General features: G+C 28.9%; 3 protein-coding genes across 4 annotated transcripts in view; 1 reads left to right on the top strand and 2 right to left on the bottom strand.

Annotated features, from left to right (window-relative positions):
- Positions 1-3,323: 3,323 nt before the first annotated feature.
- LOC130897337 (dehydrogenase/reductase SDR family member on chromosome X-like) lies at positions 3,324-5,248 on the bottom strand. Its single transcript, XM_057806139.1, has 6 exons — positions 4,772-5,248; positions 4,523-4,630; positions 4,284-4,457; positions 4,026-4,233; positions 3,700-3,901; positions 3,324-3,631 (listed from the first exon to the last, which is right to left on the bottom strand). The coding sequence occupies exons 1-6, from the start codon at positions 4,944-4,946 to the stop codon at positions 3,437-3,439; spliced, it is 1,062 nt and encodes a 353-aa protein (XP_057662122.1). The 5' UTR covers positions 4,947-5,248; the 3' UTR covers positions 3,324-3,436.
- Positions 5,249-5,545: 297 nt separating this feature from the next.
- On the top strand, positions 5,546-10,243 carry LOC130897339 (Krueppel homolog 2). The gene is made up of 5 exons (XM_057806141.1): positions 5,546-5,918; positions 7,118-7,299; positions 7,396-7,463; positions 8,121-8,254; positions 9,761-10,243. Exons 1-5 carry the CDS (start codon positions 5,764-5,766, stop codon positions 9,996-9,998), a joined length of 777 nt encoding a protein of 258 aa, XP_057662124.1. The 5' UTR covers positions 5,546-5,763; the 3' UTR covers positions 9,999-10,243.
- A 338-nt stretch (positions 10,244-10,581) lies between these two features.
- LOC130897335 (ATP-binding cassette sub-family G member 1-like) overlaps positions 10,582-12,770 on the bottom strand; it is a 55,803-nt gene continuing 53,614 nt past the window's right edge. For both annotated transcript variants that reach the window (XM_057806134.1, XM_057806135.1), the window contains exons 11-12: positions 12,442-12,574; positions 10,582-12,072 (exon numbers count right to left, since the gene is read on the bottom strand). In XM_057806134.1, the coding sequence (XP_057662117.1) occupies positions 11,858-12,072; positions 12,442-12,574 (348 nt within the window). In that variant the 3' untranslated portion in view covers positions 10,582-11,857. The remainder of the gene's footprint in view (positions 12,073-12,441; positions 12,575-12,770) is intronic.

Raw genomic sequence — 12,770 nt, 5'->3', positions numbered from 1 at the left:
TATATATATATATATATATATATATATATATATATATATATATATATATATATATATATATATATATATATATATATATATTATGACTACAACATGTATAACTTTTCTGGTAGTTTTAATCACTTTACCGTTTCCATTTTTTTTTTAAATTTATAAATGATGCATCTCATTTCATTACTTTCTATTTTAATTCATTAATCGTTTGTAGTAGGATTTTAGAGAAAAAAATCGTGCACAAACATTCCGTGTCTTGACTGGTCACTCGGTAATTCAATTAGACTTTTCAAAAACTGAGGGTAATTTTAAGTTGAAGGAAATATCGAACCTATACATTTTAGAAATAATATGGACGATAAATATAAATTGTGATTATATTCAATATTTTAAATGAAGAACATTTAGACATAATTTTGTTTCTAGATGATGTTACAGTGGATAAAAATTTTATTTATGAGGTATTGGATAATATTTCTCTGCACCCAGGAATCTCGATATAAAAACTTTATTACAGTACATTTCGTTAAATTGATAATACATTTCATTTTGTAGAGGTTTCAAATATTTATTTTTCATTAATTTTCCATTCATACCGAAAGGGTATTTGATATAGTTCCCTAAATTTCCAGTCCAAACGTTAAATTTTTGCTTTACTTTACCTTAACCTACTTCTTACTACCGCTGGCACTACCGCCCTGAAATAGCCTTGACCTCGTCCGCCACATTCCTCCAGTCAGACTTCTATCGCCAGCCTGAGGTCTTCTTAGAGACAACCGGACGGAGAATTGTGCGATAGATCCGCTTTTTCGTTTTCCAATTCAGTAAACGTGACTTTAGTAGTAGTTGGAGACTTAAAGTATGGTCTATTCCCCGCTTTCAAACGTTCACTTATTTCCATCATGTTAATGAAGTAAAAGTCAATATTTAAACGACGGTATATTTTCGAACTTACACCGACCTACTTTGAAAGCCTCCAGGTGACTTCTTCTGTTCCTTGACATAACCATGTAATTTGTTTTGGACTCGTTAATGGTGAGCCTCGCTCTACAGGATTCCGCCTACAGCTTCTGAAAGCTTTCCTCTAGTTCACGTTCCATTCGACTGAGTAGATCAATGTCATCAGCGTAAGACAGGTACTGCACTGTTCTGTCGAGCAAAGTTCTTCCTTTATTAACTTCGATATTTCTGATGACTCGTTCTAATGTCAAGTTGAAGAAAGTACACGAGAAGGCGTCTCCTTACCTGAGACCTCGTCCTATTTGGAATGCTCGCGAGGTGTCTCCCGCTATCTTCATTTTGCTGTTGGTCTTAGCTAACGTCATTCGCACAAGGCTAATAAGTTTCGGGGGAATGCCGAAAAGACGCAGAGTGTTGTAGAGGTAAGATCGGTCAACACTGTCATAAGCTTGTTTGTAATCTATGAAACCTATTTCTTACAATGGATAAATTGATATGGCGAAAATGTAGATTCATAATTTGTAATTTTGAATAAAACATCTTAAATTGGATTGGGTTGGCCTATTTGCCCAAATAAATGAATTTTTTGTTGATATGATAGACCCAAAAATATAATTCTTTCTTCGTCTTTTATTTACATGTTTCTTGATTATATCAACAAATGCAAATGAACCTCACGGAAACAGATAAAATGGAGTAGGACACCATTTGACCTGTTAAGTTTAATATAATTTATCATGACTGACACTGATAGATTTGAAGTAAGTTGGTTGAATATTTTATATTGAAATTCCTATGTTCTGCAAAAAACTTTCCAATGCAACAACAGCAATTTATTCAAGAACTTTTCCAACTTTTGTAAAGTTATTTGAAGGTTTACAAAAACAAACAGAAATTGAAAAAATTGAAATAGCATGGGTTAAATATTCGTTGATAATTTCGCAAAATTCATATAAATATTTCCAGTTTTAAATCTTCAATAAACTAAAGAGTTTTAGTTAAATGGACAACCCTGTATATGTAAATATATATGAAAAGAATATGTAAATGATGATGGTAAATCACGATCTTTCTTTAATTTGTAAATATTTATGTAAATCATCGATTTTACTTCAATGTTTATGGAGTAAAAGTTCTATTTTATTTGTTTAATACATAGACGGATTTTGTTATTTGTTGAAAATAAATATTTTTAAAAAGAAAAACCTCTGTGTGTATATTTCGCAAAGTGGTTATTGAAACTATATAAACATGGTATAATTCTTTTTTATTTGAGGAGGGTTTTCCTTAAAATAATTTGTACATATTTAGAAGTATATGGATCGTGATATTTAATTACAAATAAATTTTGAAAATCATCGAAGTTGGTTTTTCTTTTACTACCTTTCTCCTTTTCAGATATATACATTAACATTGAGATAATGTATGTTGTTGCTAAAAATATTGAATAATTGAAATGTATTTAAATAAAATCTTTATCAAATATTTTTATATTAACAATTTTTCAAAATAACTGATAAAACAATAAAAAAAGAATAGAATAGGTGTTGCGATCACACACACACATCACCCTTTATTTTTGTTCATATTTCCTAAGCCGTTAACAATATGATATTATGAGTAACACCATTCAAATTAATTTCTTCATAATCTGACAAATTTTCACTTCTTTTAATCCACCGGTTTCCGAGATACAGTATCTTAAAGTCTACTATAATAAAAAAATGACATCAACCTCTATTTCTGTTCATATTTCCTAAACCGTTCCAATTGGGATTAATTTCTTTATAGTTATTATTCTACAATGTTAATATTTTCGCGTACTAGAAGACTATATAAACCGTTGGTATTCCACCGAAACGCGGCCATTTTATTGGTCATTTAATTGTTTAATGTCAATTTTTAATCAAAATGACATGCAAAAGCTGTATTAGAAACTAATGACGCACTCTTGTTTTCGTTTCACCGTACAGAGCCACCACATGATGGCCCAGTAGGTAAGTGATAAGAATTTGACCATTGAGGTATAAATCCGGTAGAAGATGTAGGTGAAAAACCCCATGTACAACAAAAAGCCCTTCTGTATACTTAGAGGGCGCATGTTACTTATAGATATTTTCTGGCTCTTGAGTATATTAACAATCGATTTCAATTAATATATTCAGATTCTTTTTGAACTGTAAACAATTGTTGAAAATTGAATTTCCAAATCGGTAACGTTAGTCCTAATAGATGTTTCCCTACATTTTCCCTGCTAGAAAGAATAGGAGTAACTGTACGGTCTAAGCATTAATGATGTAAAACCAAAAGAATTCAATCTGTAACAATCATTACATTTTTTGAGAATTCAGGAATAAAAGAAATAGAACTACGAAAAACAAATATGTGTATTAAAACAAAATAAAACAGATAAAATTTTTTAAACCATAAGAATAAATAGAATATCAAAAATATTGAACAATTTCATTGTACATGAAAAAAATCAATCACCACTCCCAAATGCAGTGATATTAAGTAATTTGTTGGTGAAATTGAACAATTCTTCTTGTAGCACTTCGGAATCAGTAGCATTACTTGTTGCTAATACTTTGCAATTTACAATGTATGTACCACCTTTACCTTCCAAGTACGGAGACAAGCAGGCATATATTATTGGGACTGCACCTTTAAGGGGACTCTGAAACCCAAACAATATATTGATACAAAATACCACGGAATAGAAAATAAATAAAATGATGAACTTACTTTGAAAATTAAGGAAGGTATTAGAGGCATACATTTCTTTAAATTAGTTCCATTGAAAAGATCAGTATTAACAATTCCAGGATGAACTGCGTGAACTTGTACATTGGCCTCTTCTATTTGGAGAATTTTATCTAAGTATTTTGTAAAAAGTATTTGAGCCATTTTAGATTGAGCATAAGCCGCACCAGCAATGTACCCATGTCTTAAAAGTTAATTATATTCAAATATATTTATTAACAATATTCAATATGAAGAATTTCCAACTTTCACCAGATTTATACAAATAAATTTATAAAACTGTAATAATGAGAAAAATAAAATATTACCTATTGTTAATATCATCAAAGTTTATTTCTCCTGCAATGTGGGCACAAGATGACACATTAACAATTCTAGATTTTTCTTCTTTTGTACCAGCTGCTTTTAATAAAGGTAAAGTTAGGTGTGTAAGCAAAAAATGCCCAAGATAATTAGTTGAAAATTGGGATTCATATCCGTCCCTAGTTTCAATATAGGGTCCAAACATAATTCCCGCTAAAAACGTATAAATGAGGATATTATGTGTAAATTAATTAATCACCCACCGTTGTTTATCAAATAATTTATTGTAGAGTACTTTTCTCTAACAGTTTTAGCAAAATTCCTCACCGAATCCATAACACTTATGTCTAGATTGATCACATCAATATTTCCACTTTTAATACCATCATTTCGGAAATTTTGAAGTAAAAGCTCACCTTGTTTTACATTCCTACAACCTGAAATAAGATACTTTTCAAATTTGTAGAATATGGAATTTGCATATTAAAATGGAAAATCTCACCAATAATAACGTTAATATCACTTTTCAACAACATCCTAATCACCTCCAGTCCAATCCCCCTAGTCCCTCCGGTAATAATAGCATTTTTTCCAGACTTTAAAGATAATTCTATAAAAAATAAGTATACACTTGTAATTATACAATTACACTATATTTTACGCAGGAATTTAGCTGGATAAACTATTCCATTTTTTCTATAGTAATATATGAAAACTACTTTTGTTATAGATATAATAAAAGTGTTTATACCTATTTTGTTACTGCCTCTCATAATTATATCCTGAAGAATCGCCCTCGATCCAATATAATTGTACACCAAGTCATATTTAGCTTCTTTACATAAAGTTTTTAAAGGTTTTTTTGATCTCACAATAGCAACAACTGTTAGAAGAATTATAATTGTACATCCAACTAAGAATATCATTTTGAATATTTCTGCATTTGTTTCGCAATTAATTTTATTAAAACTGTTAGAAAATCAAAGAAACTTTCACTTTCCTGTAAAGTAGAAGGATGTTGAAAGCAGTGAAGTGTTTACTTTCTTAAAATTCATGGTAGGGATTAAATTGAACTGAAGTCAGTAACTTTCTATATTAATCGAATTCACTTCAACAGGTATATTTTCAATGATAATTTTACATAATTAACAAATACGTCCTCAATTTTTAATTAATCTATTTGTTGTACGTTATATTATTGGAGGTTATTTTCTTTTACGGAGATAAATCTCTAGGATGCGTTTGATTAGCCATACGGCGCTCAAAATATTCCTTCAGTTGATCCAGCATAATTATGATATCCTAAAGAAAAACCCTCATTGTAAATATAAATACTACACTAAAATAAGAAAATGGATTTTATATATTTATGAATACACATAAATTCAATCATCAATAAAGTTTATGATAATGTTGTGTATGCTTTGTAGAACGCATAAATTTGTTTCTTCATCGAGTAAGAAATGGACACGTACGTGGGAATGGACCATATTATTCCGTTTCGTGTATGACAGCTGTCATTTTTTGGACCGTAATTTCACCGTTCCTTGTTTATCTAGATCTTTCATTTTAATGGGAACACAACAGACACATCATTTCTTCAATTGGCAAATTATATGTTATAGGAAAGTGTTTATTTTATAAATTGTCCAGTGTTAATTGAAAATTAGTTTAGGCGATAGCGTTTAGTCTTGTGTTTAAAATTAATCTAATTGAAAACGACCTTAGTACATAATAATTAAAATGAGTGATACTTCATCCACTACAGGACCGACTAGAAGTTTAAATTATGAGGCTCTCAAAGTGCATATAATTACTCATAAAATAAATTGTGGATTATGGTTGATCAGAGTACTCGCTATTATTTTTTCGATAGCATATTTTATACCAATTTTTGGGTAAGTTTTTATGAATTATATTTATTTTCATTGGCTTTCACTTTCTGAAACTATATGTACGTGCCCAATTTAAACCTAATCATTAAAAAGTAAAAGTTTAGTTAGTTTAATAAAATCACAATTTAGGAACATTAGGGCGATTTTAATATGTTTGTAACATAGAAAATTTTCTGTTTAATTATTTATCCAAATGTCATATAGGCTACGAATTGCACCTGCTGTGGTGTTATATTTTATCACCATATTTAATATCATCAATAAATTCTGTTTAAATAAGACAGACCTACTTTGAAATTTTCAAATTACTGTATATAGGTGTATAAAACTTAGTAGAACAGAAACCTTGGAAATATATACATGGATTATAATAAACATAGGCCTTTATCTGGCATTGTTAATTGTATCAAAAACTAATATTTATTTAGACATGTAGTTTTTATTTTTCCTATTATAACATATAGTAACAAATATGATTTAAACATGGCATTTTTTTGTTGATTGAATGAATCCAAGGATAACTTGTCTATTATTTGTTGCATATCAAAATAAGTATAAAGGTGAACTTCTATAATATATGAAAATTCAATTAATTCTTTAGGACTGAAATAACTTATACTTGGGTGCATAGAAATTGGCCCATCGTAAACTTTTAACTTTAACTATATTTTTTTCTGCCTGTCGCCTATGAAATGATCATAATGCTGGTACACTCTTCGAACTGCTGCCTGGATCATATCCAATTGTCTAGCGACTGCTCACTGACCAAGTCCACTTTTGATTGAAGCAATAACTTGGGCAATTTTTGGGGTGTAGTATGCATTAAAATAACATACTTGAACAATATTGAGATTATAAAAAACTTTGATATGCAAATTTCTACTGCAAATATGATTTTAATATTTCACAAATTAGTTATTTTTGTTTCAATCACCACATAAACACGTTTCATTTGTTTATTGGTTACTACGTATATAAACAATAAACCTTGCTGATAAATTTATATTCACATTAAAGCATATTAAATTGTCTTCCAAACAGCATATTCATTTTTTGGATCTGATGAATAATTTAAAAAATATAGTTATAGTCAAAAGTTTACAGTGGGCCGATTTCTATGCCACAAGTTTATTTATGTACAAAGTTCAAACATCTTTTTAAGTTTTATGTACGTTTCCTCACATATATGGTTTATTTTTTAGCAATCCATACAATTATTACTACAAAGTTCTTTTGGCAAATGCGGCAATCAGTGCTCTAAGATTACATCAAAGGATAGGAAGGGTACAGTTCACAAGACAGTTTGCAGCTGAGCTGCTTTCTGAAGATAGTTGCCATTATCTCTTTTATTCGATGATATTCTTATATGTAGCACCAGTAACATGTATCCTTTTCAACATTTATAATAGTTTCTCTTTAATGATTTTCAACTGCATATAACACAGCTTAAAATGTATTATTCCTTAATTAAATTGAACAGTGGTACTTGTACCTATCATTTTGTTTTGCATATTGCACTCTGCCAGTTATTCTCTGACTTTATTAGATGTAAGTAAAAGTATATTAATTTACCAACATACATCCATGTAGGTTAGTTCATTTTATATTGAATGCACTCTTCTTTATAATTATTCAAATATTGAAAAATAAAGGTAATAGTATAGATTAAAGACTCCCTAATCAAGATTTATGTAAAATAATGTCTAGAAAAACAAGAGATGGATAAATTTTTCTTGTTTCCATGATGTAAGTATTTGTTCAGTTTTACTCAACAGTTTGACAATCTGTATAATTAACTGCTACCCATATTGTGATTACAATATGGGTAGCAAATAGCTTATGATAACAAGTGTTACATAACAATACATGAGGGAATCTTTAATCTATGATTAATAGAAATGACTAATTTTTTTAATAAATAGAACCTGTATAATTTTATGCATCTAATGTATTCATAATTTTCTTCAGCTTTTAATAACTTTCATATTTAATTATTTTATTTTTCAAAATCACAATTACATGTGGGTTATAATGATTTTTAATATAATACATTTGATGGAACTACTTTTTTCATTGAAAATTTATTTTAATCATTCAAGGTTAATGGAAATGAAATGATAAAAAATTTTTTGGGTGTTTTGTACCATATTATTTCAAAAAATATAGTCACTCTCCAATTAACATAGAAATGTGTTTATTTTACAGACTTTAGGTCAGAACTCATGGTGGGGTGCTCGATTACTTATTTCTTTAGTTGAATTCCAGTCTTTGAATATATTGAAAGCAGTTGCATTCACAGAAATTTTTCTGATGCCCTACACAGTTTTACTTATATTCTTGTAAGTATTTTATAAACTTTGTTTCCATTACTATTTTTATGAAAATGAAACGGTAACATCTATGGATTGTTTTCGATTTCTTCAATAGAGTACAAGAATATTTGCTGGAATGAAAAAATAATTTTTGCAAATAGCATTTTACATAGTATCAAAAATATATGTATGCTATTGCAAATTAAAAAACCTTAGAACCTGCTAAAGTTGAGAAGAAATTGAAATGTTTTTCATCCAGAATTGAAGCAACAACTTCTGGAAACCATAGGTTCGAAGTGTGCAGTTCTTGAAGACTGTATAGCACAAGAACCCGCTAAATATCTTCAACTGGAGGATAAAAGATTTGCAATATATTCTCTTATTCAGATGAAAGAACACAAAATATGTTGGTTTTATAGTTTAATCTCGAATGAGTTTAACTAAAGGTAATTTTATTATAAATGATAAGTGACTTCCACATACTAGTATTGAAATGGAAGGTGCAACACCTTTCAATTTCTTTATTGCGCTTTACAGAGTAGTTCTAAAATTTCTTAGAACATCTATGGACTCTAAGCACAGCACACCACTGATGGTTTAATTAAAACATAATTGATTTACACTTTGAAAATGTGATACATTTTCCTCGATCATTCTATAAAAGTTTTTATGTATATCGAAATGTAAAATCATTTACGATTTTTAATTAAAAAACCTCTCTAAAATATTATTTTCAATGACCGTAAATGTAACATATAATTTTTTATCACTGTTTTTTAAGTTTAAAACAACAAAAAGTGGGAGGTCTGCTCTAACATAATAACTTCTTATTTAAAGTTAGGCAACATTGCACGAATCTAATCCAGACAAAGATACAATCTCTTGTGTTGGAACCATTAGGATTTGTTAATCATCTAGTTAAATGATACAAAGTGTGCCTTATTTACTCCCCCCCCCCCTTCCCATTAACGTATCTTCTCAGATCACTTAATTTTTGTTTTATATTAATGTAACTGTGAAGAATCCTAAATTTACCTTATTATATATAGTTTGGATTTCCTTCCGTTCCTAATGGGAACTAATGCCATAGTTAAGAGATTCCAAGTGTCCATTAGATACTTGAAGTTCCAGTAATGTATTAAATTACTTTATTTTATTTTATATTAAAGTGATTCTAATGACCATAGATATAATTATTTATAGCTTTTGTGTACAATAGGATTTTGGTATTCAATGGTTGTTCGGAATTCGTCGGATTATTGAAACCAAGTTTAATTAATTATTTTCTTGCATAAATTGGTTATTTTTACAAAGTAGTTTAATGTTTTAACACAAAGAATATTATCAACCATCATTGGTTAGCCCGAAAATACATTACAAGATCACCTGTTCATATTATTTTTAATTGCTGGTAATTATTAATAGGTTGATAATGAATAACATACTTAATAATAACATAATATATGGCTTAATAAAATATTGTACTGAGACCCAAATATTGAAAAAATCGTTTATTCTCAATTAAATTTGTAGGGGCAGAGCCAGTTTGTTAACACCATTCATCTACTACCACTTTTTAATGCAGAGATACACTTCAAGAAGAAACCCTTATACTAGGAATATGTTTAGAGAGCTTCGAGTTGTTTTTGAAACTACTGCAGCAAAACCCAGTATGCCTTCATTCGTGAAACAGTTTCTGATGTTTGTCGTTAATTTCACCACCAAGTTAGCACCTATACCAACACCACAACAACAACAACAACAACAATAGTTGATATATAAAATATGTTGTTTCTTTTTTTAATTTAGAGTTAATGTACTGGTTAAAAATATTGGGCAAAAGGGAAAAATTGTTAAAAAAAATGATTAATTATTTAATTTTTTGTTGATGGTTCGTTAGATTAACGAAAAAGCATGTGGTTGTTGCACTTTTTAACCTTTTTAATGTTTTATATTGCTATTGCTCAGTCGAGATTTTGTTCTTTATAATTAAAATACATATTAAAAATTGTATAAGTGTAAATTTTATTTATCTATGTGTAAAACTAAGACGGAAAAGAAAAATGGAACAAAGCTTATACATCACATATGAAATGTAAAAGCTGATCATTATTAACTCTTTCATTCACGTTCCTACGAAAGTTTTGGGTATTTATGTTTTATTTTAGCATTAAAATGTCACAAAAACTTGACAGAACCTCTTTTGGTGAAGTTTGAGCAGATTCAGAAGCAAAAGATTTATTTTCCACTTTTATAACAAATGGTTTTCATTAATAAAAACTGTTAGTGCTTCTACTACAATAGTTTTTCTAAAAAAAAAACTAATCAGTTGAAGGAAATAAAGAAAATACATGTTTTTATTGTTTGAATTCTTTTATTGTTCTTCAAGAACTGGTATTATTTATGAATTTGCAGAAACCAATATTAAACGATTTTCACAATTTATAGTTTTTGTAGATAATAATTTATAACATAATACAACCACCAATCGCCATAAATAATTTCAATATCAATAATTGTTCTCCCCGAAATTAGGTTTCTAATACACATATTATTATCCTCCAAAGACAGACAAATGATTAGAAATTGGAATATTTTTCTAAAGTTTCATTAAATAAAAATTACTATCAGTCTAAATAATTTTGTACGAGATTCGTAATCAAATATCTAATATCAGTATTCAAGATTTTTGCCCACATTTCTTTATTTGTCATGTCCTGTTGACATTCGTGACAGCGATGAACGTTATAGGTCTCTTTTGTCGCCATCTAACCGACAACGAGAGACTTAGAAAAACGGTTTGGCCGCAATAAATTCTGTTCTATTATATTTATAATATATAGAGAACAAAAATTCGAAGAAATTCCGTAGTATCAGAACCAACCATTAGAAAAGATCAAATTCAATTTTCAAAATATTAAAATGAAAACCTCAAATAACGCTCTGTTATATTAATAATAACCAACGGTTTGTTTGCATCGAATAACTTACAAAATGACATTCACTTAATGCAAGTTGTCGACCCAGATTTAAACGTTATTGGTTTATTTCCGCCAGACGTAGGTGTCCACAAGAAACAATAAAAAAGAAGTTGTGGTATGAATGTGGCAATTATAGATGACTTGAAGTTAGCGTAATTTAACATGATAGTGTATTATTTGATATTTCAACAACTTGAGTTGTACAAAAGTGTGAAAAGTTGTTGGGGGAATAAATAATATTTGACGCCCTTCTGTTTCATATACAAATATTGTTTACTGAGAATCACGTTTTTAAATGCAAAATATTTCGTTAGCAGCCGAAGATCCCTTTGAATGTCTCAGATTGAAATGAAAGAAACGTTTATATTATCATTATTAAAATAACTTTCTGCGTAAGGTACTCGACTCAATTATTTAGTATCAGTCTTTATTATATGTTCAAATTTGTGTCCTTTGGAGGAAAAAAAATCTCACCATCAAAACCACGCGTAATTTAAAAAATAATCAAGCAACAATTATTCATAATACAACTTATAATAAAAGTTTCTTCTCTTAACTCAGAGTACCAGACTATTTTACTTGTCCAAGTACTTTATTTATGAAAACCACATTAAATATTCTCTTTCTGATACATTATACGAAAAATTTGTTATGACGTTGACAGTTTTCTTCTTAGCGTTACGAAAGCAATTGTTCTAAAGAAGATGAATGCACAACATAAATATCCAACATCTAGCCAATAATTAGGCGATTCCATGCCCATTGATTTGAGGAGATCCTCCGATGAAGTCAAATGACAATAATCTGCTTCTTCGGGACAATTCAAAGGAGCTCTGTTAAAACCATAAACAGCTTGCATCAAACCTGGAATTACAAAAAAATAATATATAAATTTTAAAATAAAATTACGAAGTATATTTAGATCGAATAACAAATATATATAGGATGTACGAGACTCTGCCAAGAAAAAAAATTCTCATACGACTCCTCCTTACTGAGTTATAGGCCTTTAAAGTTGCGAAATTATAACTTATACTGAAGTATATTTTCTAAATTATACATTCGAACATTATGAATGTTTAATGAATGTCAATCTTCTCGCTATCCAAAATAAATAAATGATGGTAACTTATTATACCAAATTAAATCAAAATCCGTATGTCATTGTATAACTCTAAAACCGGAATCAAATCGAAATGTATAGAATCGACGATTTGATATTTTTAAACTCACCTTCTGTAGAAAAACTGATGTAGGATATGTAAGTGAAGTAGTACATCACTTTGCTCATGTGCGTAAATATAATGACAAATCCTCCAAAAGATATCATTACAGCCAATATAATTGATCCAAAAAATATACCATTCTGAAAAAAATAACATGATAAAAATGTTGTTGGTATATGTTCCACCAGTAATGTAGTGGTAATATAAACAGTGTGTTCGGTATGAATTTCATTTACAAAAATTCCAATTTACTTGTTATAACTTCACGATCAACTGAACAGAACGGGAATGTAAAACTTAGTATTAAAATCAGATTAGCTGATATTTAGTTTTTCC

The sequence above is a fragment of the Diorhabda carinulata genome, chromosome 8, assembly GCF_026250575.1.
Source record: "Diorhabda carinulata isolate Delta chromosome 8, icDioCari1.1, whole genome shotgun sequence".
In the NCBI taxonomy this organism is placed as follows: domain Eukaryota; kingdom Metazoa; phylum Arthropoda; class Insecta; order Coleoptera; family Chrysomelidae; genus Diorhabda; species Diorhabda carinulata.
The sequence above is the reverse complement of the archived record's forward strand: the minus strand, read 5'-3'. Positions and strand labels throughout refer to the sequence as shown.

Bases quoted from the DNA above. Each gene is read 5' to 3' on its own strand.
- LOC130897337 (XM_057806139.1), bottom strand. From the start codon at position 4,946: ATGATATTCTTAGTTGGATGTACAATTATAATTCTTCTAACAGTTGTT. The intron at 3,902-4,025 runs GTAATATTTTAT...TTAACTTTTAAG, and splicing joins TTTGATGATATTAACAATAG to ACATGGGTACATTGCTGGTG. The intron at 3,632-3,699 runs GTAAGTTCATCA...TTTGGGTTTCAG, and splicing joins TACCTTCCTTAATTTTCAAA to AGTCCCCTTAAAGGTGCAGT.
- LOC130897339 (XM_057806141.1), top strand. From the start codon at position 5,764: ATGAGTGATACTTCATCCACTACAGGACCGACTAGAAGTTTAAATTAT. The intron at 7,464-8,120 runs GTAAGTAAAAGT...TTTATTTTACAG, and splicing joins ATTCTCTGACTTTATTAGAT to ACTTTAGGTCAGAACTCATG. The intron at 8,255-9,760 runs GTAAGTATTTTA...TTAAATTTGTAG, and splicing joins ACAGTTTTACTTATATTCTT to GGGCAGAGCCAGTTTGTTAA.